Below are 25,846 nucleotides of genomic sequence, written 5' to 3'. Positions count from 1 at the left end.
TGACTGGGCTGCCCTGTTTCCCCACCGCCTCCTGAAATTGTGTTAGCGAATATTCGTGTTTTTCCAGTGTGTGAATAGGAAAAGGACCTGGCAGGATAGTCTTTAATTGAATGAGGTTGAACATCTTTTCTACGTATCACAAAGCCATTAGATTTTGTTTTCAGTGAGCTGCTTCTGTTGTTTGTGCCTTGTCCTGCCGGGTCCTTGGTGTTGATTTCCAGGCACTCTGTACTGGGGAGACTAGTCAGTGGCCCTTGGTGCTGGGAGGTGCAGGTGTTTCTCCTGGGTCTGTCATGTCGTTGTTGATTTTTATGTAGTCAGCTACTTCAGTCTCGTCTTTCATAGTCTGTCATAGTGTTTCCCACGTCAAGGCGGTGCAGGGATCTCAGGCTGCTCTCCCGCGCGTCCTCGTGGAAGGCTGGGGGCAGCTGTTCTCCTGGGCCCTTCTCAAGGAGCTGACTGCCAGCCACACTGGATGGATGGAGCGCATGGTTTCAGGGGGCGTGGTGTGTTGTTAGGCCAGCCCCTGATCACCCTAACAGATTTGGGAGGTGAGGGCAGAGACAGGAGCCCTGTCAGGGTCAGCTGGAGGCAGGAGAGGCTTGCTGGGTGACTCGAGTTCCCTTCACCAAGTCAGGAGCTAGTTCTCTAGCAAACTGCTCTTCGGTGGATTCCCCCACTCCCCAGACTGCAGAAGGTTCACTTTTTGTCCAGTGGTTAAAAGGTTGAAAAGTCCAGTGACCAGTGACGCCTTGGCACAGTGGTCAGAGCTGTTCCCGATTCTGTGGCGGGTGGTCCTGGGTGGTAAGCCTGCCTCCGTGCAGAGGGCTGTGGAGGGGGTGCCGGGGCTGGCCAGCACGGCCTTCGCCCTCTCCCGGAACTCTCCTTACCCTGGGTCTTTCTCTCTAGGCTGAAGGACAGGAGTCCTGGGACACCCCAGGAGACCATGATTTTTCTTGTCTTCCCCTTGCTGAACTGATTCTGGTTGATAGGGCAGCTTGTGGGGCCGGGACCTGCACAGAGCCGTCTGTGTGACAGGAGGCGCCCCTCTCCTGGGGCTCCCTGTTCTTCGACTTCTCCTCCAGGAGTTTCCAGGCTTCCTTGTTCTGGACATGTTCTGGTTGGAGGCTGGTCTGTCCTACAGGGCCATTTCCTCCCACTTCAGGCCTTGCTTTGCCCCAGCAGGTGTGTCTCCTCCCCCAACCCCTCAGCCCTCGAAGGCCTTCCTGGTCCCGTGTCACTGGCTGGAGTTGAATAGCTGGGTAGGATTCTGGCAGGAACTCATTCTGTTCAGGGCTTTCTGCGGGATTTCACCCTTCCTAGGGCAATCCTGTCCAACAAGCGTAGGGGTGCGCCATACCCTTCTACGCAGGCCCTCGTGGCCTGCAAAGTGTCACCAGGTTCTGGAGCAAAGGCCTCAATTGGCCACCTGTGACTTTCATCAGATCACAGTAGCTAAGAAGCCCAAGAGGGCTCTGACCGGGGCAGTCTGTGGCCCCATGTCAACTCTCCTGAGACGGCCTGCTTTTCTGTGAGGGGACTTCTCACCTCTTATTTGGATGGTCTGTGTTCATTTCTGATTTAAGATTTACCTGGGGTTTCTGTGCCTCGTTTCAGATCCCAAAGCACGAGCAACTTTAAGGAGTTTTAGGAGGGTTTTGGTCATAAAACTCCATTTTAATAGTCTTGATACTCAGGTTATGAGTTGTGTCCCGATGGCCTTGTCTGGCTGCAGTGTGAGGGCCACAGAGCCCCCATGTCGGAGTCTTGAGACTGCAGGCCCCAGTGCCAGGCTGGTTCTCGCACCCCCGTGCTTTGCCCCCAGGTCCATGTGTCCTGGCTTTTTTGTTTTGCCAGCATGCGAGCATGGAGAGCACCCCTTCTCTCCAGTCCTCAGCCACCTTCTCAACAGCAGCCACATCCGCCTCGAGTGCCGTGTCCTCAGGGCTCAGCCTGCCGAGCAGCGTGAACGCAGTGAACAGCCTCTGCCTGGGTGGGACCACCATGAGTGCCCCCAGCAGCAGTACCCGGGCCACACCCTTGGTGACCTCAGGTGTGTGCTTCAGAAACCTTTCCTGCCCACCCCCTACCGCTTGATGGTTCACGCTTCCCAGGGACAATGCCCAGAGGTGCTGCCATGGCCACGAGCATTGGAGATCAGCTAGGGGAGCTCGGCTGACATGGGGATGGGTGAGGTTGGTCTTTGGGCAGACTCCCCCTGGGCAGGATTTCTGGCAGCCTTTGTGCTTCCAGCTCCTGTCTTTTCTGTCCTCACTCATCCCTGGAGCCGAGATGACAGGGTGACATGGAGGGGCCAGGGAGCAGCTATTATGGGCTCCTCCTGGCCACTTTGTGTGGCTGCTTGCCCATCAGCCAGTCCTGGCAGTCTGTGGCCAAGCAAACTGCGGTTTGGTGAAACTGCTCAAAGCCCCTTCAACACAGCCCGGCCCACTGCCGGCCTGCCTTCTGTTCTAGGAAGCAGATTCAGTGCAGTGTGACCTTCAGGAGTGGGTGGGCGCGGTGTTGGGGCCAGAACCCTCTGATGTGGAAACAGCCTGGACGTGGTGATACGTGCTCTCTGCCTCCCCCACTTCCTGGCAGGGCCTGTGTGTCTCAGCTGCTCCCTCCCCTCTTGGTCGTGAGGCTTCTGGGGTAGCACAGTGACAGGGAGCTCAGCCCCTGGCCCCACAGGAGCTGAGGAGTCTCACTCTGTTTGATTTTTGCCTTTACAGGCAAAGCACCCCCCAACCTGCCCCAGGGGGTGCCACCCCTGCTGCACAACCAGTACCTCGTGGGCCCCGGAGGACTGCTTCCCGCCTACCCGGTGAGTGTACCAGGGAGGCCCTGACCACTGGCTGCCCTGGCCTCGGGCTGGCACCCAGAAAGGGGGCCTTGGGTTGCTGCTGCTCGGATCCCTGTATTTCTCCCCATCTAGACTCCATCAAGGGAGGGCATCTTCCCACAGCAGCTGAGCCAGCTTTTGGGCCCCACGTGGACTTCTGGGGGATGGTCTGTGGTGTGTGGTCCCTGACACCCTTTCTGGTTCTCACACAGATCTATGGCTACGATGAGCTCCAGATGCTGCAGTCCCGGCTGCCAGTGGTAAGTGGGATGTGGCAGGGGGATTCAGGCTCTTTCACATGTCCTTCCTCCCTTGGCCTTGAATGCTACCCTGCCTGGCCCTCAGGTCCTCCCTCAGCACCACAGCTGAGGAAGATGCTTCCTTTCAGTGGTGGTGCCTGGGTGACTATAGCCTGGGCATGTGAGTGGTGTCACATGCTCATCCCTGGGGAACTTGAAGACCACTAGGCCCTGGGGCCCTGGTAGGCAGTGCCCCTACTAAATCTGGGTCCTTCTCTTCCCCCACTCCCCTTCCCCATTTCTTAAAAGAAAACCCATATGACACAAGACGTGGGGTGGGTTACTGCCTCTAGAGTTTTTATAGTCTTCTCCTTTGAAGTGCCATTCAGTGTCTTTGGCATCTAAAGTGGACATTAGTGATGCTTGTGATGGCAGCATTGCTCTTCTGCCCCCAGCTGAGCAGCTGGAGCTGACCGTGGTTAAGGGCCCATCTGGGTCTGGCCTGCCATCTCTGTTTGCAAGCATGCTGGCCCCAGGATCTCCCTGGTTGCTGCAGCCTCACTCTTAGGCCAGGGCTGCATCTCTATTCTGACCCTTGTGACCAGGAGGAGGCCCTGGGCCTTCCCTGGGGTGGCCCTGTGGCCAGGCCTGCAGTAGTGGAGGGGTGCGGCAGGAGGCGTGCTCCCTGCCCCAGCTGCCTGCGGGCTCCTGCATCACCATTCCCTTCTTGGTCTGACATTGCCCAGACTCCTAATAATTTTCAGCAGCCCACGGCATCTGTCATATTATTGGAGAGTAAAAACCTTCTGGGACATTGGCACCCCTTCACTGGATGTGGTCTTTCCTATTCCCCAAGAAGGGATTTCCTCCCCAGTGGGGTGTCCTTCCTTAGACGACTCCTCGTGAGTGTTGCCCCCTCCTCTGCCTGGCCACAGAGAGCTCAGGGAGCTGCAGGTATCACTCGCACTCCCAGGCCCAGTGGCTGAAGCTCTTGTCTCTCAGGAGAACTCTTCTCCGTCTGCTGACGTATTTCCAGAGGCAGAGCTGCTGGTAGCTGGACGACCCTTCCCCTCTGTGCAAACCAGGAGCCCATCCTACTGTTCCCCAATGGCCTGCTGGACTCGCCAGCCGCTACCCATGTCCCCAGAGGGCTCAGAAAGGATGTTGAAGACATGATGGCAGATTTCTAGAGTGGTTAACAGAACTTAGGGTCTCTGGGGATGTCTGAGCCTTAGGGCTTTGAAGGGGAACTGGAAGTGGCCCGAATCCCCTTAACGCTCATGAGGGAATCTTGCAACCATCTGGTTCAGGAGCCCCAGGCATCAGAGAAATAACATAACATATATAACATAAGACGTGGATATAACATAAGACGTGGTCCTGAGTGAGTCTGCACAGGTCCTGGCCAGAGGCCCCCAGCAGTGGCTCAGTGGGATCCCAGCCCTGAGAGTCATCCTGCCTCTTGTTTCTTTTATCATTTTGTGCCTTGGAAGAAATTCCCTGGGAGCCTGCCTCCTGAGATCCCTTGTTCTCATTTTCCCCTCTGGTGGTGTATTAGCCTTTGGCACTTTTGTGCCTAGTTCCTGCCTTTGGATTTTCTTCTCTTCTGTGAAAGAGCTCCTCCTCCTGGGCTTCTCTAGGCCTGTCCCGAGGTGTGTCTTAGCAGCTTAGTGCTTTCCTAGTCCTGCTGCCTCCTGGGGTTCTGGGCTGAGGATGCTCTGGGTTTCCTGGAGGTTACTTGGAGATACGGGCTGGAGGAGGGTGTAGGGTGGCTGCTTCTGCTTGTGGCCAGGCGCTGTTGCCCATGAAGAAAGCAGGACGGCTTTCTCTTGGCTCGGACGCCAGGGTGCAGTGTGTGTCAGACCTCCACTGTGTTCTGCCCTCTTGGCGGCCACACTTCCCGCAGCTCTTGTGCCATGTCCGTGTTGCCAGCACAGAGCGGATGGGGAGAGGCCAGTTCAGGACCTTACCTGGGGGCCTGCTTGCGCCTCTTCCTACCTGGCATTGCTGCCCTGATCCCTGTTAACCCTTTTAGGCACCTCCTCTCCTGCTGGCTCCTTTTCAGGTTTCTACCGTCCAGTCAACTTTCCTAGCAGCTCTTTAGAATCTCTTACACAGGAAGAGCCAGTCGAGTTGGTTTGGCCTGTGGCATTGGCAGCATCCATCTGCGGTGTGAAATGGATGTGTGAGATTGGGCCTCCAGTAGCTCTGCCTGCAGAAGGCTGAGGGATGGGGCAGTGTGTCTGCATGCCCTGTGGCTGCCACACTGCACAACTCCAGTGGGCATCGTTTGCTTTAGGTTCTCTGTGAGAGCTGCCTGCTGGAGGTGTGCGTGTGATGTCCCAGCAGTCCAGTCTGTCCCGGGAGCGCCTGTGCTGCCTGCTGGGTCGGCTGTCCTGGGAGCAGGGCGAGGCCATTCTGCTGATTGAGCCTCCCTGGTCTCTCCTAGGATTACTATGGAATTCCCTTTGCTACGCCCACAGCCCTTGCCAGCCGAGATGGGAGCCTAGCTAATAACCCATATTCAGGTTAGTCTGTTCAGGGGGTGAGGAGTGGGCGGCACGGGCCTGTAGCTGATCCCACGAGTCTGGAAACACAAGCAGAAGGGCTGAGAGAGGCCTGCTATCTTTTCTTTGTTGTGTTGGGAGCCAAACTGTTCCTGTTTGCAGGAGTCAGTCTGGCTTTTTTCCTGGTTGGATAAGGAGCAGTGACTGAAATCAGTGCTCTCTTCTCCTAGGTGATGTCACAAAGTTTGGCCGAGGAGACTCTGCATCCCCTGCGCCCCCCACCACACTGGCTCAGCCCCAGCAGAGCCAGTCCCAGGCCCACCACACAGCCCAGCAGCCCTTCCTGAATCCCGCGCTGCCACCTGGCTACAGCTACACTGGCCTCCCCTACTACCCAGGCGTGCCCAGTGCCTTCCAGTATGGGCCCACCATGTTTGTGAGTATCTGTGGGGCGTGCTGTTCCAGCTCCGGGGAGCAAAAGCAGGGAGGGAGGCGATCCCAGGCAGTCCCCCGTGGCCTTCAGGAATGCTTAGACGGGGGCGGGGGTCCTTCCCATCTGTTTGTAGATCCAGCATATGTTGCACGAAGGAGCACAGGGCCCTTGTGATTGTGCCACCTGCTGCCCGAGGCTAAGCCAGGGGTACCTGGCCCCCCACCTCCGTTCCTCCACTAAGGCCTCTTCTTGCCTCGCCAGGTCCCTCCGGCCTCAGCCAAGCAGCATGGTGTGAGCCTCAGCACCCCCGCCGCCCCTTTCCAGCAGGCTGGTGCTTACGGCCAGCACGGCTACAGCACAGGTGAGGGGCGCTCCCAGCGTGGAGAGCCGCAGGAGGACAGGCTCGCCTCGCTCACATGCCTCTTGTCCCTGCCTGCTAGGTTATGATGACCTGACCCAGGGGACAGCCGCAGGAGACTACACCAAGGGTGGCTATGGTGGATCATCGCAGGCCCAAAACAAGTCTGCAGGTTCTGGGCCTGGCAAAGGTAGCGTCTACCCCTCCTCTCCGGACGGAGGCCCCAAGTAGTTGTCTCCTAGCCTGGCTCTTTCCCAGGCATGGCTCCCCCACCGCGCCCTGGAGGCAGGGGAGGCTGGAGCTGGGACCAGCTGCTGTGGGAACAACTGCTTTCCCTCCTAGGAGTGGCCGTGTCTTCAAGCACCACGGGCCTGCCTGACATGCCTGGTTCTGTCTACAACAAGACCCAGGTGAGGGAGGACCGCGGTGGCTGGGTAGGGTGGTGGGAGGTGCAGCCCACACTGGCCCTCACCGTTGTCTCTTTGCCCCACAGACTTTTGACAAGCAGGGATTTCATGCAGGGACCCCTCCACCATTCAGCCTGCCCTCAGCCTTGGGCTCCACAGGGCCCCTGGCCCCTGGCGCGGCCCCTGGTTATGCGCCTCCACCGTTCTTGCACATCCTGCCCGCCCACCAGCAGCCTCACTCACAGCTGTTACACCACCACCTTCCGCAGGATGCCCAGGTGAGCCCAGTGACGGAGGCGGCCGCCCTGCCCTGGGCCGGGGCTTCTGCTGCAGCCTTGACAGCCTTCTCTCCTCCTCCTCAGAGTGGCTCGGGTCAGCGCAGCCAGCCCAGCTCCCTGCAGCCCAAGTCTCAAGCCTCCAAACCTGCCTACGGCAACTCTCCATACTGGACAAACTGAGCCCTGAAGAGGGGTGGGCTGGGGCAGGGCTTACCCGGGCAGGAGAGAACACGCGGAGCCCGTTTCTGGGAGCCCAGCGCCCTTTCCTAGAATTCCTGAGACGTGTAACTGTGTCAGCCGAGCCTCTGTGGGGAGCCCGCCTCCCAGACTCGCTATTGTATGTAATGTATTTATGTATGTACTTGTAAATGTGACCCAAGTCCTGGGGGAGGGGGTGCGGCTGCTACTCTCAGCCAGGTCTGCTCCCCTGCTCAAGCCTCTTCTCACTGTAGCAAAATAAGCCCCTGCTCCCCTCTGCCTTCAGGCCTTCTCCATAGCCCGCGGCCAGCGGCCCTAGCGGGCCGGTGTCTGGAGGGGCCGGTTTAAGGCAGTTTGGCAGTTGGGGTCAGGTACCAATGAAGAATCACGACTTATCTCGCTCCCTTGTAAACCATTATTTGAGTTTTCTTCCCTGCGTAATTACTTTATGCCCCTCTTTTTTGAGAAACTGGTTCTTTTGTCATTTGTCATGTCCCCCTCCTGCCAAATCTTGATCTGGGAATAGCAGAGATGTCCATCCCCCCTGCCTGACATGAAGTGGCACCTGTTTGTCCTCATATAAAGCAGGGGTTTCTGCTTCTGGTCTGGTCTTTTCCTCAGAGACTTGCCTTCCTCTGGCTGACCGTTTTTAAAATAATCTGAATTTGCACTCAGATGCTCAGCCAGTCAGCTCCCCTTTAAAAAAAAATCAAAGCTTTCACCTCAACGAGAGCACGTCTCCAAGCAGAGTTGTCCTGAACAAGTGGGCGACTGTTTCAGGGGTTTCTCTTTTGCCCACACTCCACCTAATAAAGTTTTGAGAGCATGCACGGTTTCGGTGTGGTGTGACTAAGGGATGGCTCAGGGCCCGGCCGGCTTCAGTGTGTTCCAGGCGGGCTGGACTTTACAGGACTGAAGTGGAGAGCTCATGTGGACAGTCTTTTGACAACAGGGGGCGAGGACTTACGGTGGTCTGGTGGTATGCTGCTTTGCGGGGCCCCAGCAGTCAGCCTCTAGGGAGTGAGAAGGTAAATGACAGGCTAAGACAGTGACCCTCGGGGCAGGCAGGCACAGGCGGTGTTTAAGTTAACTCTGCTTTCCTTTCATCTCCAAACAGACTTCATGGATGAGGCAGGTTCTCACAGGGCCCTGTCAACAGGAATACCGGGGCAGGGTAATTTCTTTTCCAGACGTCAACTGATTTTAAGATATGGAGCCAAGTAAAATATGTTTGAACAGCTAAACCTCTCTATCCTTTGCTCTTACCAACCAAACACCATCTTGATGGACAGTCAAGGGCTGTGGTGGAACAGCTGACTGCGTCAAGTCGCATTAAGTGGGTAGGTGGGTCCTGGGCTAAATGTCTGCTCTGGAAAGTCCCCACCAACCATTCACGCGGGCCAGGACTCTAGTCCAGCTCCTTCCTCCTGCTCCCAGGCCGCCAGGCAGGGAGGAGCCAGGGCCATAAGCTATCGTGTGCCTCCAGGAGGAGGCCATCTCCCAAGCTGTCTGTGGCACAACTCTGCTCTACCCCGAGGAGGCTCAGGGCCTGGAGGCGTAGCCCGAGGCATCTTAGCCTCTCACTTCAGTCCTAAATAACCCCTTCAGACCAGGCTGCAGAAGCAAACAAAATGAGTGTTGCTTCAAGTATAGGTCAAGCCCACGTGCCACACCCCGGGGGCCACAGTCTTCATCTTTTCTGCTTTTGGCCTCTAAAATCAGTGGTCATTTCATCAGAATGGGACATGTGCTGTTGTTAACCCACAGCTTCTGATCCTGGTTAGGAAAAAGTGTCCACAACTGTAACTAAATAGGGACTTTTATTAAACTGTGTGATCTCCTGCCTGATCCCTGCTATTAAATGCAGCAAGTGACAAAATCCTTGCCTAAGGAGGGCAGTGGAGCCCCCTCCAGCCCCTCACCAAGCTACTTGTATTGGCAGATTGTGCCCTATTTCAGAATTAAGGTCAACAAATGGCTGTGTCTTTTTCTTAAAAGCTAGTAAGATTGGGGATGTTTATTCTGCAAGGAGGTGAGTTGAGCAGAATATCACAGAAGGCAAGTCAGCAAGATTTGGCTTTTGTTTTAATTTTTCAGCTGAGTCCTGGGCATAATCTGCAAGAGAACAGTAGAAATACTAAAACCACCTTTTCTTTAACACAAGAAAAAAAGAAGAGGGTCATCCAGTGGGGAAGTAGCAATACAGGTATATTTTATTTCACATTTTATTAGTAGACAGATGGGCAGAAAAAGACAAAATAAACCACTAAAAGGGAAATTCAACACAAAATGCATCCGATAATCTTTTCTCATAAGTTAAACTGAAGAAAAACATCTACAATTTCAGCTAAGAAAACTATTAAAGTCAGGTGTGTCCTGCTGGTTTCAGAATAGTTGAAAATTGCATCTGAATCTTTGTAAATGTAAACCTTTTTTTATCAGGATGGGAGGAGTGGAGTTAATTTTCAGTGGAGAACTACACATTTTACGCTTCAATCTCTTACTATGTATGTCCCAAACATAAGGAAACCAGCAAATAAAGAAGCAAATAATTACCAGGGAAGAGGAAAGAAGGAACTACAAAAAAGCTTGGCTAATAGAAAAGAAGTCTGGAATGATATGAAATAGAAAAAGGGGGGAAGACTTTGAGAAGCAACAAGAGAATCATGATGTTTGACTTTCTCCACCCAGCCTCAAAATACGCAGACCTGAAGAGCATCCGGAGACGCCTCCACTGGAATCAAAAGGAATCTAAAAATGCAGGATGTTAGGTTAATGTGAGACCAACTAATCAGCACAACTGTACTCACAAGGTTCTGGCCTGAGCCCGAGATCTCCACTCCAAACAACAGAGGGACATGCTTGTTTTCTCTTGCACGAGGGTGTGTTCTCAGGGCAGCTCTGGAACCAGCATCTGGGTTTTACAGGTTCAGTCTGAGCTATCAGCATGTCTACCTGCTAGCTTATCCACACACCCCAGTCTTTTCTGGAACTGATTGTACTCTCATCAGAGGCAAACCCAGCCCTCAGTAGTCCACCCCAAGGGGCTGAGAGGTACGACCTCCACCTGGCTCTCTGGCTCCCTGAGTCAATGTGCAACAGAGGCCAACAGGGCCGAGCAGCATAGCACCTCCCACAAAGCCAAGGTGCCTGGCCTGCCCTGGGAGAGAAATGCTTTCGCAGTAAAGGGAAAGAAAGCAAGACCAAGCTACTGGCTGTAAACGTGTGTGTGTGTGAGTGAGACAGGGAGTAATCAAAGCATTATGAGAGACTTTGGGCTCCAGAATATCTGCAGGTTATCTGGAAGGATTATTTAAGCATGGGGAGTCAAAAGCTAGTTCCAACATCCTTCTGTCAGAGTTTGTGGTCAGAGTGTTTTGTCACAAAGAGCTGCTCTGTTCTGAGTCCAACTGGAATCACTAGATTCAGGGGTACAAGTAGCCCCGGCCCCAAGGGGACTGGACAGTTTCTGGGGCCAGGCTCGACACTGTCCTGTGTGAACCTTAGCACGTGAAACGTTCCCACTTGGTACCAGACCTAACTTTAGAGGCCAGAGAGCGCTGCTGGGAATGAGCAAATGTCGGGAGAGTTTGAAGAGCGAATGAAAACCCTGAGATCAGAAAGGAAGGAGGGGCTAAGGAAGTAAGCGTCACCTACGCTGTCCTAGGATCCACCCTGCCATCCCTCACCAACCCTTGGTTCTTTCTGAGCTGCGATCTGCCGAAAAGGAGTTGACGCTAGTGTGCAGGAGTCTGAAGTAGGACTGTAGTCGTCTCTGCTGTACTTTCCTTGTGAAGTTTGTCAGTTTACATTGTAACGATTCTCCCCACTGAAGGAACACTGCCCGCCTTATGCACTGGCCCGCTCCATAAGAAACAGACATCACCTCCAAGTTCGCAGTCCCTGGTGGGTGAAGGCTGATGGATCTCAGCACTGATCCAAGTAACACACGATTGAGATGGGCCATCAGAGCGGCAGCCAGTGCCCGGCAAGAAGCTCTAGTGTTGCACAGACACTGCCTGCAGGCGCCCCCTCGGCCCGCCCGAAGAGTCGAAGCAGCCAGGGCAAGCGCCATGCACAACTTCTGCGTGCACGCCAAAGAGGACAGTGACAGGAGAGGAAAGTCCAGGTGGCATCCGGTGAGGAAAGCGGGAACCGGTCACTCATGTCTCACATGTATCCACAGTTATCACTGTCGGTATAAGCAGCTCCATGAAAACCAAAATCTTAACACATGCACCTAGTATTAATACTGAGTAATTAAAACTGGCTACATAAAAAAGTCCTCATGGTGAGAGTGTATTCTTGAGGGAGAGGCCACGTTAAATACAGAAAACAGATGTTTTCTCGCCCAGCAGTGGTCACCAGTAGTTTGGACTTTTTCCCCAGCAGCGTGAACCAAAATTGGCATAGTGACTTTTAATTCTTGGCTCCCATCACTAAGACTCCACACACACACTAATCCCCACTCTCTCCCCACTCCCTGGGGGGATATAACTCTGCCTTTAAAATAAATAGCAATCAAGTGCTCAGTTCTATGTAAAGTATGAATATTTATTTCAGGCTTTAGATCCCAATCGATTTCAAAAAACAAAATCTGATCTCTCTCCTCAGAGCAGCTGAGGCCTCCATGTTAGGACGCTTTCCTGGAGGGTGAGGGGCTCTGTGCCCTTAGGAACACATGTCATCAGGCTCAGCACAAAGTCCCTGATGCCCGCTGGGCCCCAGCCTTAAGAAGGGAAAGAAACAAAATTCACCACCATGGGGCTGAACAAATGCACACACGCTAAGGTAAAGGAGCAGCTAAACCTTGGCAAATTTGCTTTTTTTAAAAAAAGTTTGTTTTGTGGGGTTTTTATGTTTTTTTTTTTTTTTTTCCATTTTCTTTTGCTAACCAGCATATGCAGCACTTGTGAACTTCCAATGGGCTCTCCGCTTTAAACACATTAACTGTCTCGATGAAAGACTATTTAATTCTTCAGGAATCTAAAACAGACCAAATGTGTTTTGCTGTGAACACTTTGTAGAGACGAAGTGAGGCAGGAGTTTGGGTTTAAAGAAAAAAAAAAAAAGAATCAATACAGTGATGGAAGGGTAAAGAATGCAAGAATTCAGACATTCTCTGGAGGGTTATTTTCTCTCCATTAAGAGGTCCATAAAAAGGAGCAAACTGGGATCCATAAGGGGAGTCAGCAGGAGCCTCGCATGTGTCCCTACCCCTGTGAGAGGTTTTGCTGAGGGGCCCCTGCTAGGTCCCCACTCGCTCCCCTCCCTTTGGCCTGAGTCGGCAGGGCAGTACAGGGGCATCGGAGGAGCACGTCACGACTCCTCATTCCCAGAATCATCATCATCATAACAGTCGGCATCTTCCTCCTCCTCATCTTCATCATCGATGTCATCGTCGTACAAGTCGTCATAAAGCAAATCTGAGCTGTTGTCATTGGAAGGCACTTTAGTTTTGATGCAGTATTCCGCCAGGGTCGTGGGGACCTTTACTCCATCCTTTTCTGCTTCAGCTTTAGTGGCTGAAACCTGTTTCCTGAAGGGAGGATAGTGTGTGTAAGTCTCTGTCTTGAAGATGGATTTGTAATTAGCCTTTCTAAATCATCATGATTCCTTAGACTCGGATCAGGTTTCTGAACTCGAGCACCTGCCTGAAGGCATCTGACAGACACCCTCTACCACCCAAAGGCTCCCAGCCCCCAGGTCCCATTCTGAAGGACATTTAATAATGACCTTTTGTAGGATGCTGGCTAGCCAGAAATCACCTCGGATTTTTTTTTTTTTTTAAAGATTTTATTTTTTCCCCTTTTCTCCCCAAAGCCCCCCGGTACATAGTTCGTTGTGGGTCCTTCGAGTTGTGGCATGTGGGACGCTGCCTCAGCGTGGTCTGATGAGCAGTGCCATGTCCGTGCCCAGGATTCGAACCAACGAAACACTGGGCCGCCTGCAGCGGAGCGCGCGAACTTAACCACTCGACCACAGGGCCATCCCCTCAGATTTTTTTAACCTAGTCATGTCACACCAAACTCATAATGCAGCCTCCCCACTCTCCTTAATTCGGTAACCCTCCCGTCTGCACTTACGGTAAAATCTGAACTCCTGCATCATCGACCTGCCAACACTTCGTTCTCACCACCCACTACTGTCTCAAACTCCAAAATGTTCAGGCCACCTGGGTCTTTTTTTAGTACATTGAACACACGTAGTTAATTTTTCTGTGTGAATCAGTTGCTCTTCTAATCTGCACACACATGGTTGGCTGCTGCTTGTCACTCCGATCTGGTATGTTACCTTCGAGAAGGCCTGTCCAGCCCCCAATTTAAAGCAGCCATTTCGTCACTCCTTCACATTACCCTTCTTTTACCACTACAGCATTTTCTTCTTTCTATGATCTTCCTCATTTGTTCATTTTTCTGTTGTGCCCCCTCCCTCTGCAAGAAGGTGAACTTCATTAGAGCAGGGACCTCACCTTTCCTAGTCACTTCTATTTCTCCAGTGCCTAGAACACAGGCTGGCACACAGCTGTACAAACCAATGCTGACTGGATGAATGGATGGAAGGGGAAAGTGTCCTTCAACAAACATGAAAATTTGAGCCATCAAGGGACTGGAAAAACTTGAGCTTAAAACATCAAACCACCACTCTCCCTATCTTCCTCTGCTTCCTCTTACACGACCTCCCTCAGTGGCTCTTGCTGCCTTGCCTCACGTCCTAATGCTGTGAGGCTTCCAGGCTGGACTCTTCACCACCATTCCCTTTATGCTGATGGCTCTCACTCACATCATCTGGCTCCAGTTCACACCTTTCTTCTGAGCTCTACACTCCCATCTAAGTCTTCTGGATGTCTCCATCCTGATATTCCATAGCAATCCTAACCCAGCAAGTCTGCAATTGTCATTTTCCACCTCTTCTCACTAAAAGAGTATCAGTTCCTAAAGTCATAAATCTTACTCCAAAATCCTAGATATTTTCAAATCTGTGTTCTCATTTCCATTGTCACAGACTCAGTTTAGTCTCTTTTCAGCCTCTATGATGGTCCCCTAGTCAACTGTGTTCTTTCAGAACTCAAATATGGGGGCTGGCCCCGTGGCCGAGTGGTTAAGTTTGCGCGCTCCACTGCAGGTGGCCCAGTGTTTCGTTGGTTCGAATCCTCGGCGCAGACATGGCACTGCTCATCAAACCACGCTGAGGCAGCATCCCACATGCCAGAACTAGAAGGACTCACAACGAAAAATATACAACTATGTACTGGGGGGCTTTGGGGAGAAAAAGGAAAAAATAAAATCTTTAAAAAAAAAAAAAAAAGAACTCAAATATGATTATCCCTTCCCTTCTTATAATCTTTAGTGACAACCCACCACCTCTAAGATTAAGGGCCAAATGCCTTATCGTGACTTCAGTGACTTTTAAGACCTCTCTTAATTTCCCAAATCAGAATTTACACTCAGGCTACTTACAATTCCCTTCATGCCATGCTGTTATATACCTGTGTTTTAGCAAACATGTTTCTCCCTGAGGATGCTTTTTCCTTCCCCTCTTTACCTGAAAAAGTGTTGGTTATGAGGCATTCTCTCTCCTAGGAACTCCATGGCATTATATACTCCTCCCACTCTCTTGTTAATATTCTGTAGTTGCACTTATCATATTACATTGTTATTTGTTTGTTTTCAAATGCTTGCTAAGTGTGAGCTCCCTAAGGAGAAAGACCGGTCCTTAATGACCTAGCCAGAGATCTGACATAAAGCTGGCATATAATAAATGTTGGAAGAACGAGATACAGAATACAAGTACCTTGGGAATATTCATACATTCCTCACTTACTAAATCCTACCTTTCCTTAAGCATCAGGCTCCAAGCATGACTGTTTTATGAAGCATTCCCATCTTTCAATCCTCAGTCCACTCCCACGCCTCTAAATTTCTACAGGTCCTTACTGTTTATACTAATTATCTTCACTCTTTGGTACACACCAGTCACCTAGGTGCTGGTAAAACAAAATATAGACGCCTAGATTCCATCCTTGTAATTTCATTAAATGACTACAGATGAAGGAGGGGTCTAAAGATGATTCCAGTGCGCAGACAACTGTTAGAACTGCTGATGTATATTATTCAGCTGTCAGATAGATGCATTTCTCCACATTGTTTCTGGTTTTTTATATCACATGGTATCATGCTGACTAGATGTACAGAGAGGGACTAGAAAATGTATAGATTCTAGTGCTTATGAAACTCCTATGCACAGAATGTGCTGGAACTATCCTTGGGGCTCATTTTAAGGGTATAAAAATGTAATAGTATTAAAGGGAATTGAATTTATTGCAATTGAAGTACCAATTCTTGGGTGCTGCTATGAAAATCTTGTATCTTACTCAGGATGTGATTGAGATGGTTGAGCCGAATACCTTCTACTTTTTTCCTTTTACATAGATGGAAAAAACTAAAGACTCAAAAAGTTACATGAGGGGTGGCAGAGCTAGGAGTAGATTCCAAATCTCTTGATAAGAGGTGGTTTCTAGGGCTGTGTTAAACTCTAACACTAGCATTGCTGATAATGATGATGCCCAGAAGATGCTTGCTGCTATGGTCAAAAAGGCCAATAAACTATGGGGTTAAAAAAAAATCTTGCGGGGCTGGCCTGGTGGCCAAGTGGTTAAGTTCGCTCGCTCCACTTCAGCAGCCCAGGGTTTTGCTGGTTCGGATCCTGGGCACAGACATGGCACCGCTCGTCAGGCCATGCTGAGGCGGTGTCCCACATGCCACAAATAGAAGGACCCACAACTAAAAACACACAATTATGTACGGGGGGGACTTGGGGGATAAAGCAGAAAAAAAAATTCTTGAAACAAAAATACCTGGAGTGTCTGGAAACCTTGGGTGTTTGCTACACTTAGTGGACATGTTGAAAGTTTAACACGGTGCCCCTAAAATGATCAGGATGGAGAGCCTGCACACTTGACTAGCTCAGAACCTGGAAGCTCTGGTTCCCAGGCAGTCAGATCTGCTGCAGCATTATCTTCTAGGGTATGCTGTCTCAAAAGCCAAACTCATTAGGCTCCGGAGAAGTCTCCTCCCAAACAATAAATCTAATTGAGAGAAACGAGCGGACGCTTAAGTTCAGTTTAAACCTTTGGTTCTACAGGAAGACTCAAAGTAATTAAACAGAAGACAAAACAAAGAACCTTACCTAATGATTTCAGCATATTCTTTGTCTTTTCCTTTACTGTCCCTCCATTTCCTGAACATAACTGAAGCATCCACATTGGCTGGGGAGAAGGTGTTGGGCTCATTAAGCAATGAGATTACACTTAGCAGGATAGTCCTAGAAACAGGAAAAAAGGGTCAGCCATGAATACTCATATTCACAGAATTGGAAAGTATTCTGCTTTCAAGTTTAACACTATAATATTTGAGACCTTAGGGGAAAAATAATAGTGTATCATAAAGTTTTGTTTTCAGTACTCAGCAGGCTAGGCCAGGAACAAGCTCCTAACTGGGAGACAAAGCAGAAGAAATCTGAGCCCAGCATAAAGGTCATGTTGAAGGCGTAGAATGAACTCTGTAGAACACACTGTCTCAACCGGCTACATGTTCCAATCTGCAAAAAGTGGAGGCCTGGAAGCTTTTCAAATAACATTTGTAAAACTACAAATTAAGTGCAACAAGAAAAAGCAAAAGCAAAAAGTATTTAGCTTCAAGACAATCTTTTTACAGGAAACGGTAAAAATGATGCTACTCATAAATCCAATTCTTACAGTAGCTGCTTAGAACTAAGATCTGAAAAACAGTATTACATAAAAATGTTTCTTTTCCATACTTCCAAGGGAAGGAAGACAGAGTTAAGCAGAGGAACGGAGGAAAAGCAATAGCCTCAACATGGAAGAACTAGTCTCTGAATAACAAAAAACTTTATTCAAAAATATTTACTGAGCACCTACTACGTGCCGGAAGCACCAAGTAAGATGCTGGATGTACAACAGTGAGCAAGTCAGATGCCAACCCTGATTTCCCAGGGCTTCTAAGTCATGTGGGAGACATAAACAAGCAATTTTCATCCACAGATAAAAACTAGACACCTTAATCACAGGGAAAAAAGTTTGTTAGATAAAATAATCAAGAAAAGCACAACAGGTTCCAAAAATGTTCCAAGTTATTCCCAGGCTTTTTTTCTCTAAGAGCTATATGCATGTACGTAAGGAGAAAATGAGAGGAAAAATTAAATTTCTCTACCTTTTCTCATTGGTGCGAGGTTATAGATTGTGTTGTTGCAAAAGAGCCTTTTGCTCCTGGCCCCAAGCAAAAAATAAAGGGAGGGAACCAGGCAATTAGATGTTTGATTTGATGAAACCTTTTCCTAAAAAGGGTAAAGAGTTTCTGTTATGTGATTATACAAGTCACTTTCAAAGAAAACTTTCTGATCTAGTTAAAATCCATTTATCACCACCCCACCTTTCTATTAGGTTAAGAATAACTCCTTGCCTTCCCCCCCAGATCCTTCTGGATTTCTTCAGTAATTACATTAAAAAGATTCAAAGAAACTTATCACTGCCAGTAAAGGGAAACTGACATAACATCCTAGAAGCAAAAGAAAAATGTGGGTAGAAAATTCCATAAGGGTTGCTTCAGAAGAAAACATATTCAAAATCTGTTAGAAAGATAAGCAGGATCAGACAAGGTATGGTATAAAGAGAAAAAATAGCTTTAAGGGTCTTGATCAGCACTGTATACTTACAACTTTCTGTGATGTTAGAAATGTATAATCTATTATCCAATATGGTAGTCACTAGCCACGTGTGGCCGTTGAGTACTTTGAAGGGTAGCTTGTGCAACTGAGGAACTGAATTTTTAATAGTATTTAGTTTTAATAAGTTTAAATAGCCATATGTAGTTAGTGGTTACCACACTGGACAACACAGGCTAGATGAATCATATTAATTAGGAAATTTTTCCCATGAGTAGTTTCACCAAGTTGGTGTTCTTACATCTTGTGTGTATTACTAAAATGCTGTTTGTAAATACAATTTTAAAAAAGAGTGAATCATCCATTTCCATCAAAACAAGAACTCACTTCTAATACCATGTACTCCTCCTAAACTGAAATCCATGATGCTTTCAGAAGAGTCAGGTACTATGGCGGATTGTGATAATAGTTAACCCAGTATGTCTGCACTTCCTCCCTTCCTCTGGAGAGCAAAATCTTTTTTTGTATGGGGAATCCAGTCCACTGGTTCAGGTGGGGTTAATCTCCTTCCCCTACCATCATGCCACACCTTCATACAACCTTCCTACCCACAGCAGGAGGCATACCACCAAGTGCCGGCCAAAGGATTCCAGCCATCTTGTCATGATGATGGGTTTGGGACTGGCCCAAGCTGTGCCAATCACAACCATGGTGGGAACTACAACGGTTCTAAACTAATAGCAGAAAGACAATTAATTTTTATTGTTGATTGGACTCACAACAGTGAGAATAAGAAAAGGCTAGAGCAGGTGGCCATCTCTGTCACCAAGTGGTAAGAACCTACCTAATAACAAGACCAATGTAGAGCAAAGCAGAACTGAGGGGTTTTTTTCCTCTAACAAAGATTCCTGATGTAATTCATATGCAATATGCTATTCAAAATTTCCCAACCAGTATGTTGTACATGGGTTACAAGTAAATTATATATTGATTCCCTCAGGAGGCTGGGTGGGTGGGACCTGGGACAACTTGAGTCTCTAGAACAATAACTTCTGGCCAAAGGAGCATCTTCCATTTACTACCTTGTGATCTACAAATACTATCATTTTTTTCTATGTACCATGACTGGAAAAGATCTAGAAGCAATGTCATATGTAGTTTAAATTGTCCAGCACTCGTACCAAAATAATTTAACACAAGCATTACACCTGTAGCATAGTAAACAACTCTGTAAGACAAGTATTAATCCTATTTTCATAGAATGGAAAAACTAAACCGCTAAGACAACACTAGTAGAATGTACAACACAGAACTGAATTCTGGAGCTATTCCAATGGTTACTTCTTCTTTTGTGTGTTGCCATCTTTTGTTGTTGTTAGTTCAGCAAGTTTTTAAAAATCTTTATTCACCTACTGTATTTTTTTCAGATGGAAAAAAACAGAAGGTGGAGAGGGTTAACAATAGGTGAAAGAAAGACCAAATGAAGAAACTACCAAAGTAATATAATTCAATGAGAGGCCACAAAAGCTCATTAAAGAGATCGGTTTCCTGCAGATCAGGGACAAAGGGGAAAGGATCAGGAAAACAACATCATACACACATCCTTATTCTCATTCTGCCCATGTAAATTCATGGTTCCAGATGAAACTTTGGTTTTGGCAGTAACGAATTGCATTTGTCCATTTAGACACTTGTGGCACTTGGACATAAGTCAGGGCAAGGGTATGGGAGGAGTTTTCAGGACAGAGGATCTGAGCCAAAATAGAACAATACTAAAAGGAGAAAGGCAATACAGACAAAAGGATAAGCAAAAGCACTCCACTTTACAGAGTCTTCAGGTTCCTATTTCAGATCCTTTTGTCTGCTTCAGAACCTGTGTCAGAGATGATCTGGTTATGCTCTCTTGAATAAAAAGTTTGTAAACAAGAAAAACACCGAAAGAAAATGAAGACCAACTTATCATACATACACACTGACTAGCAAACAGCAAACTAGCAAGTTGTGAAGTTCTACAGAGCTCAGACATGTTTAAAAAACAACAAAACTAAATAAGTATTTAAGGGAGATGGGAAATGAGAATTAGATATCTATGACCCAATGGGTATTATTGTATTTGTCCCTTTTCAACATACAGACAAGAGTCAGTGAGATGGGTCTGCCCTTTCTCTTTTAGCTACTATGTGACCACAAGTAAAACATTAGCAGGAAGGGCAGAAAACTGGCCCTAGCACAACAAAGACAACCTGGCTGATCGGTCTGCCTGGAAACCAAGCAGGAAAAGTTTGGAATTTTGCAGGATTAAAGATTGGCATTTTTCCTCAAATGTATACACATACCCTCGATAAAGCATGTGAGGTAGAAAGGGTTCACTCCTAAAAACCTAAACTTACTTGACTCTTAAAATATAGAAAGAGAAATACAGAGAGATTGATTGAAGATTCTTAAGTTTTACAGGCCTAGCGTAATGGGATAAAAATTTAAGTATGGAGAAGTGAAGCCCAGCGCCTGACCCTTCTAGTTGCCCTGGGTCCTTTTAATCTCTCATTTACACTATTTCAAAAGATGGACTAATAACACCAGAAGATGACCCAGTTAAAACTCAGTTTTCATTACATGTTTTCAAGATGGCAGAGGAATTTAAAGAGGACGTCGTAGCAAAGAAGTCTGTTATGACTGGGAAAATGTGGTAGCTTAATGGGTCAGATATTATAAATAGTTTTTCCTTATGCCGCTAAAGTAACTAACAAATATAACAGTTCTTCCTGTGCAGACCTGGAGCTGCTGCTGACTGACTTATCTCTGAGAACACATGGTAGGAATGAGGATCCCAGATTAAAATATACAAACACACCAAATCAGAACATTTTAGTTTAAAAAGGAAATTTTAAAAATACACAAAATATGTATCATTTGCACAGAATGAAACGGGCAAGCTGAGTGCAGTGGGATGCAACGTGCAAACATCAAGAGAGCACATAAATACGCTCATCCTGGTCCAGAAGAGGGCTTTAGGGAGGAGCCCTAGAACAGCAGGGCTATCCCATTTCCCCTGACCCCGCCTCTCTGCTATTCAATGCTGGGGGTAGTTCCTAGCTCCCTGCCTTTCCATCCAGTGGGCTGTAGAGAAGACTAGACAAGAAAACATTCTACTTTATCCCCGACAGACCCTTCTACATGAAGTAGTGGCCTCTGGAGTGGGTCCATAAATCTGGTCCCATGCTGCATCTTCACAGTAGCAAAGAAAACACTATGTACTTTCAAAGGAAAGCAGATCCCTAGCAAGAGTACTTTGCTGTCCAAGAGCCTGCAGCAAGCATGGCAGTAGTTCTGGGGATGGTGCCTCAGAGAAAGCAGTTGTGAACTCTACTGCAAGGTCTGAGAGACTCCCTTGAAAGCTCCCACTTGGTCCTGGACAGAGCATGGCTTATGGCACATTTTATTTCCTCCTTCAGGAAGCAGCAGCATGGGTGCTGTGGACTCCTAATCACAGACACGTGGCAGCGGCAGGCGTTCCTACCGTTCCAACTCGACTCTGCTGACTAACCCAATTCTATAAGGAACTCTCACCTCCCTAAACTTAATTCTGGGCATCCGGGTGTAGGACTGCGGCTCTCTTCTTCCAGAAGGGATGCTGACTTCCTCCAAGAAGAAGCAAACTACTGAGCCTTTACTGGACACTAGCTGGCTGGCGGCTGATACTCTGGATCCCTACAATTGGAGCGTAGCATCTTTTCTTCTTTCCCTTTCGGTTAACTCTTACTACTCACTAGGTCTTGTGATACAAACTGACGTAGCTCTTACAGGTAACCGGAATGACTCACTCTTCTTCAGGTTACAAAAGCCTCCCATGTACAACTTTATTTTCTGAATATGTTCACTGGGGGGCTGAATGGGGGACTAGTGCGGGTGGTCATGTGTGAACATGGAAGCAGTTTCAGGTAACACTGCTAGGTAGCAGTCCAGACCCTATAACAGACTGAGCTGAACCCTATCTCCCTCTACTACTGTCTTGCTACAGCCACTCAGCAACTGGATATGGAGCTCAGAACCCTCTGTTGGACAATTTAGAGAAGTTAGCAGCAAAGGAACATCAGGGAAAATCCCTGGCACTTCGTATCTTGCTTCTTGATACATTTCATTGCCATTAATGACCTGTGAGAAATAACGTATAATTTACTAGCTTGAGAACCCCCTTGCCTCCCAACAAATAACACAGAAACAAAGGAAAGGAACACGTATTCCACACCCACTACTAGGTAGTGCTTTCCTGACTTTTCAGAGTTCTGGGCACTACTAAGTGTTCCAGGCAGATGAGGTTCCACAAGACATACAAAACACTTTACGTCCCCCTAGAAATTCACAAACACCAAAACCCTCCATTCACTCTCCCACCCCAAGATCAACACATTGAAGGAACATCCAGTGATTACATGGAGCTAAGAGACAAAAAGGTCCAAGAAGGTAACCAATGATTTCCAATGCAAATCCTTTTAGAGCCGTGTAGGAAGATCAAAGGGGCAATCTGAAGATAACTAGTTCTGGTTGTGAAGCCTCTAAACAAAACAGCATAAAAGCAGGGAAGGCAACCCCTGAGGGGGAGTCCAGGGAATCCTTCTAAATTGGGGCTCAGGTGACCTGAGGGCCCAAAGAGAAGAAAAATGATGCTGGTACCCAAAGTGTCAAAGGTATTTTTATTTATTATTTTTTTTTGGTGAGGAAGATTGTCGCTGAGCTAACATCTGTGCCAATCTTCCTATATTTTTCATGTGGGATGCCACCACAGCATGGCTTGATGAGCGGTGTGTAGGTCTGCACCTGAGATCCAAACCTGTGAATGCCAGGCTGCCGAAGCAGAGTGCACGAACTTAACCACTATGCCACAGGGCCAGTGCACCAAAGGTATTTTTATTTTTATTTTGTTTATTTTATTTTATTTTTTTGAGGAAGATTAGCCCTGAGCTAACATCTGCCGCCAATCCTCCTCTTTTTGCTGAGGAAGATGTCTCTGAGCTGACATCCGTGCCCATCTTCCTCCATTTTATATGTGGGATGCCTGCTGCAGCATGGCTTGCCAAGCAGTGCCATGTCTGCACCCAGGATTCGAACCGGCGAACCCCAGACCGTTGAAGCGGAATGTGTGCACTTAACTGCTGTGCTGCCGTTGCCAGGCTGGCCCCAAAGGTATTTTTAGATAAGAGATTAGTATGAAAGGAGTTCCCTGACTCCAAAGGACTGGATTAAACGAGAAACAGGCCTATCTTAAAAAACATTCATAATATTTTAAGCAGGGACAAGGCAAATAATAGTCTGTGTGTACTTACAGAGGAGAAGTAAAGGGAAAAATCTTGAATTCCCATGGGTAATGACAATAGATTATCCATCCAGGCAGCACGAGAATGCAATAATAAAAATCTTGTTTGGGGCTTTGTATCTAAAGAAAGGGGAGGCTTGTTTTCTCAAAGGGGGAAGAGGATGTGGTAAGCATCTGATTCAACATCAACCTCCAAAAACAGCAATCACTAGTACCTTAGAGCTACCACTTCCTCTAGTCTAGAATTACTACTGGCCCTGAAAAATAAGCACCAAAGTCATACTAAAATGACAACCTTGCATATTTTGGTCTAATTTTTCAACAATTCTTCCCAAATATTTAGCACCTTAAATATACATTTTAATTATATTGATAAAATAATGTGTTTCTTTTGAAAGCATGTCAGCCTCTTAAACAATTATGTAGGGCGGAACAGATTAGAAACAGGGTAGCCAAACTTCTCCACAGCAACAATAAACATAGCAGAGTAATGCTCATAATTTCCTCAAACAAAAAAAGTATGATCTTGAAACCTTATGCGCAAACTGTCATTTGAAGTATAATGGCGAAACACCCATCCACATACCCATACACACCAGCACATAACATTGTGAATGTGTAAGAACTCAGGGAATATAATGTGGTTCCTAGGATCAATTCCTGGAGAAAATTACTAATGGACAATTTCAGCCAATTAACAGATCAAAGAAAGTAAAATACTGGACAGCAAACAGAGAATTCCTTTAACAGGAGGAATAAGAAATTTAAAAACTGGGACTGTGTTATAGAACAGTATAGATTATAAATCTTATAATCCTGACAATAAAGAAACAATAATTCTTAAAAGAAGAAGAAGGATGCTGCTATCCTTTCCTTTATACCTAAGTGTCAGTATACCATTTGATACTGAATAATCAAGTAACAGGTACAAGTAAGGTTAAAGGTACAAATAATCAGCGACAGTTCTTTGATGTGAGGGATATGACAGATGAAGAAGAAGAAATATACCAATTTTGCTAATGATCATAAAAGATCTTGTGTAAAGCAGTGGTCTTAAAACGAATATATAGATGCCCCTGGGAGTACACGAAGTATTATATCAGTTCTCCTTTCTATCCTCCCTTTTACAATTGCCCTTTATAAAAGAAATACATACACACCTCCCACATATCCCAAGTATTCCTATGGTGCACTGCCCAGTGGTGACGAAATGTCAGGGGTACAAAAACAAAGAGAAATTTACAAATAGAGCCAACTGCTTTTCCTTTCTCATAAATAATTTTGTTAAAAGCATAGAGTGATGTTAAAAAAAAAAAAAGAGCATTTTGGTATGTGGGGGAGTATAAAAAATTCAAATACGTATAGATTGAGGCTGCTGGAATTGTATTTTCCTTAAAATGAACTCGCTAATCTCCTCTCTGATTATTGTTAAGAAATGCACCACCCCCGAGGGAGAGGTCCATTAAAGCAAGCATAAAGTACAGGGAATATGTGGTGTTTCCTTATTTCATAGGCACAATACACTTATGGCGAGGCCCTAGGCCTGATCTATCTATCTGAGAACTAGAATTCAGAGGTATGACGATTGTCAAGGTGAGGTATATCAACACATTTATTTGAATAAAAAAGGAATCACGTTTATCCTGATTTTAAAAAACATACTGGCAAGATGTGTTGAAATTCAAAATAGATCTATTTTCTCAACCCTTTCTAGGTATACTGGAATGAACAAGGCACCTAAAGGAATGAGTAACTAGCGTAATCAACGGTCAATTGACGCTCTCAGAGAGGATTTAATACCTATCCTTTCAAGCTATTCCAAAAAATTAGGGAGGATGGAACACTTTCTAACATATTCTACAAGGCCAACATCACGCTGATATCAAAACCTGACAAGGACAGCACGAAAAAGGAGAACTACAGGTCAATATGACTGATGAACATAGATGCAAAAATTATTAACAAAATTTTGGCAACTTGAATTCAGCAATTCATCAAAAGGATCGTACATCATGATCAAGTGGGATTCATACCAGGGATACAGGGATGGTTCAACATCCGCAAATCAATCAAGGTGATACACCACATCAACAAACTAAGGAATAAAAACCACATGATCATCTCAATAGATGCAGAGAAAGCATTTGACAAGATCCAACCGCCATTTATGATAAAAACTCTGAACAAAATGGGCATAGAAGGGAACTACCTCAACATAATAAAGCCCATATATGACAAACCCACAGCCAACATCATACTCAACGGGCAAAAACTGAACGCCATCCCCCTGAAAACAGGAACGAGACAAGGATGCCCTCTATCACCACTCTTATTTAACATAGTACTGGAGGTTTTGGCCAGAGCAATTAGGCAACAAAAAGGAACAAAAGGAATCCAAATAGGGAGGGAAGAAGTGAAACTCTCACTGCTTGCAGACGACATGATCTTATATATAGAAACCCCCAAAGAACCCATTGGAAAACTTTCAGAAGTAATCAACAACTACAGCAAAGTTGCAGGGTATAAAATCAATTTACATAAATCAGTAGCATTTCTATACTCTAATAATGAACTAACAGAAAAAGAACTC

General features: G+C 47.2%; 2 protein-coding genes across 13 annotated transcripts in view; one reads left to right on the top strand and one right to left on the bottom strand.

The window, feature by feature from the left end:
* UBAP2 (ubiquitin associated protein 2) overlaps positions 1–8,088 on the top strand; it is a 120,045-nt gene extending 111,957 nt beyond the window's left edge. For all 11 annotated transcript variants that reach the window (XM_008530986.2, XM_070590272.1, XM_070590276.1 and 8 more), the window contains 10 exons: positions 1,858–2,053; positions 2,733–2,824; positions 3,055–3,102; positions 5,531–5,609; positions 5,819–6,024; positions 6,283–6,382; positions 6,462–6,569; positions 6,722–6,789; positions 6,873–7,064; positions 7,149–8,088. In XM_008530986.2, coding sequence (XP_008529208.2) covers positions 1,858–2,053; positions 2,733–2,824; positions 3,055–3,102; positions 5,531–5,609; positions 5,819–6,024; positions 6,283–6,382; positions 6,462–6,569; positions 6,722–6,789; positions 6,873–7,064; positions 7,149–7,244 — 1,185 coding nt within the window. In that variant the 3' untranslated portion in view covers positions 7,245–8,088. The remainder of the gene's footprint in view (positions 1–1,857; positions 2,054–2,732; positions 2,825–3,054; positions 3,103–5,530; positions 5,610–5,818; positions 6,025–6,282; positions 6,383–6,461; positions 6,570–6,721; positions 6,790–6,872; positions 7,065–7,148) is intronic.
* Positions 8,089–9,449: 1,361 nt separating this feature from the next.
* The window catches only part of UBE2R2 (ubiquitin conjugating enzyme E2 R2), a 113,147-nt gene continuing 96,750 nt past the window's right edge, over positions 9,450–25,846 (bottom strand). For both annotated transcript variants that reach the window (XM_070590280.1, XM_070590281.1), the window contains exons 4-5: positions 16,452–16,586; positions 9,450–12,801 (exon numbers count right to left, since the gene is read on the bottom strand). In XM_070590280.1, coding sequence (XP_070446381.1) covers positions 12,582–12,801; positions 16,452–16,586 — 355 coding nt within the window. In that variant the 3' untranslated portion in view covers positions 9,450–12,581. The remainder of the gene's footprint in view (positions 12,802–16,451; positions 16,587–25,846) is intronic.

The sequence above is a fragment of the Equus przewalskii genome, chromosome 22 (genome assembly GCF_037783145.1).
Source record: "Equus przewalskii isolate Varuska chromosome 22, EquPr2, whole genome shotgun sequence".
NCBI classification, from domain to species: Eukaryota; Metazoa; Chordata; class Mammalia; order Perissodactyla; family Equidae; genus Equus; species Equus przewalskii.
Note: the sequence above shows the minus strand (reverse complement) of the source record. Positions and strands in the feature narration are given on the sequence as shown.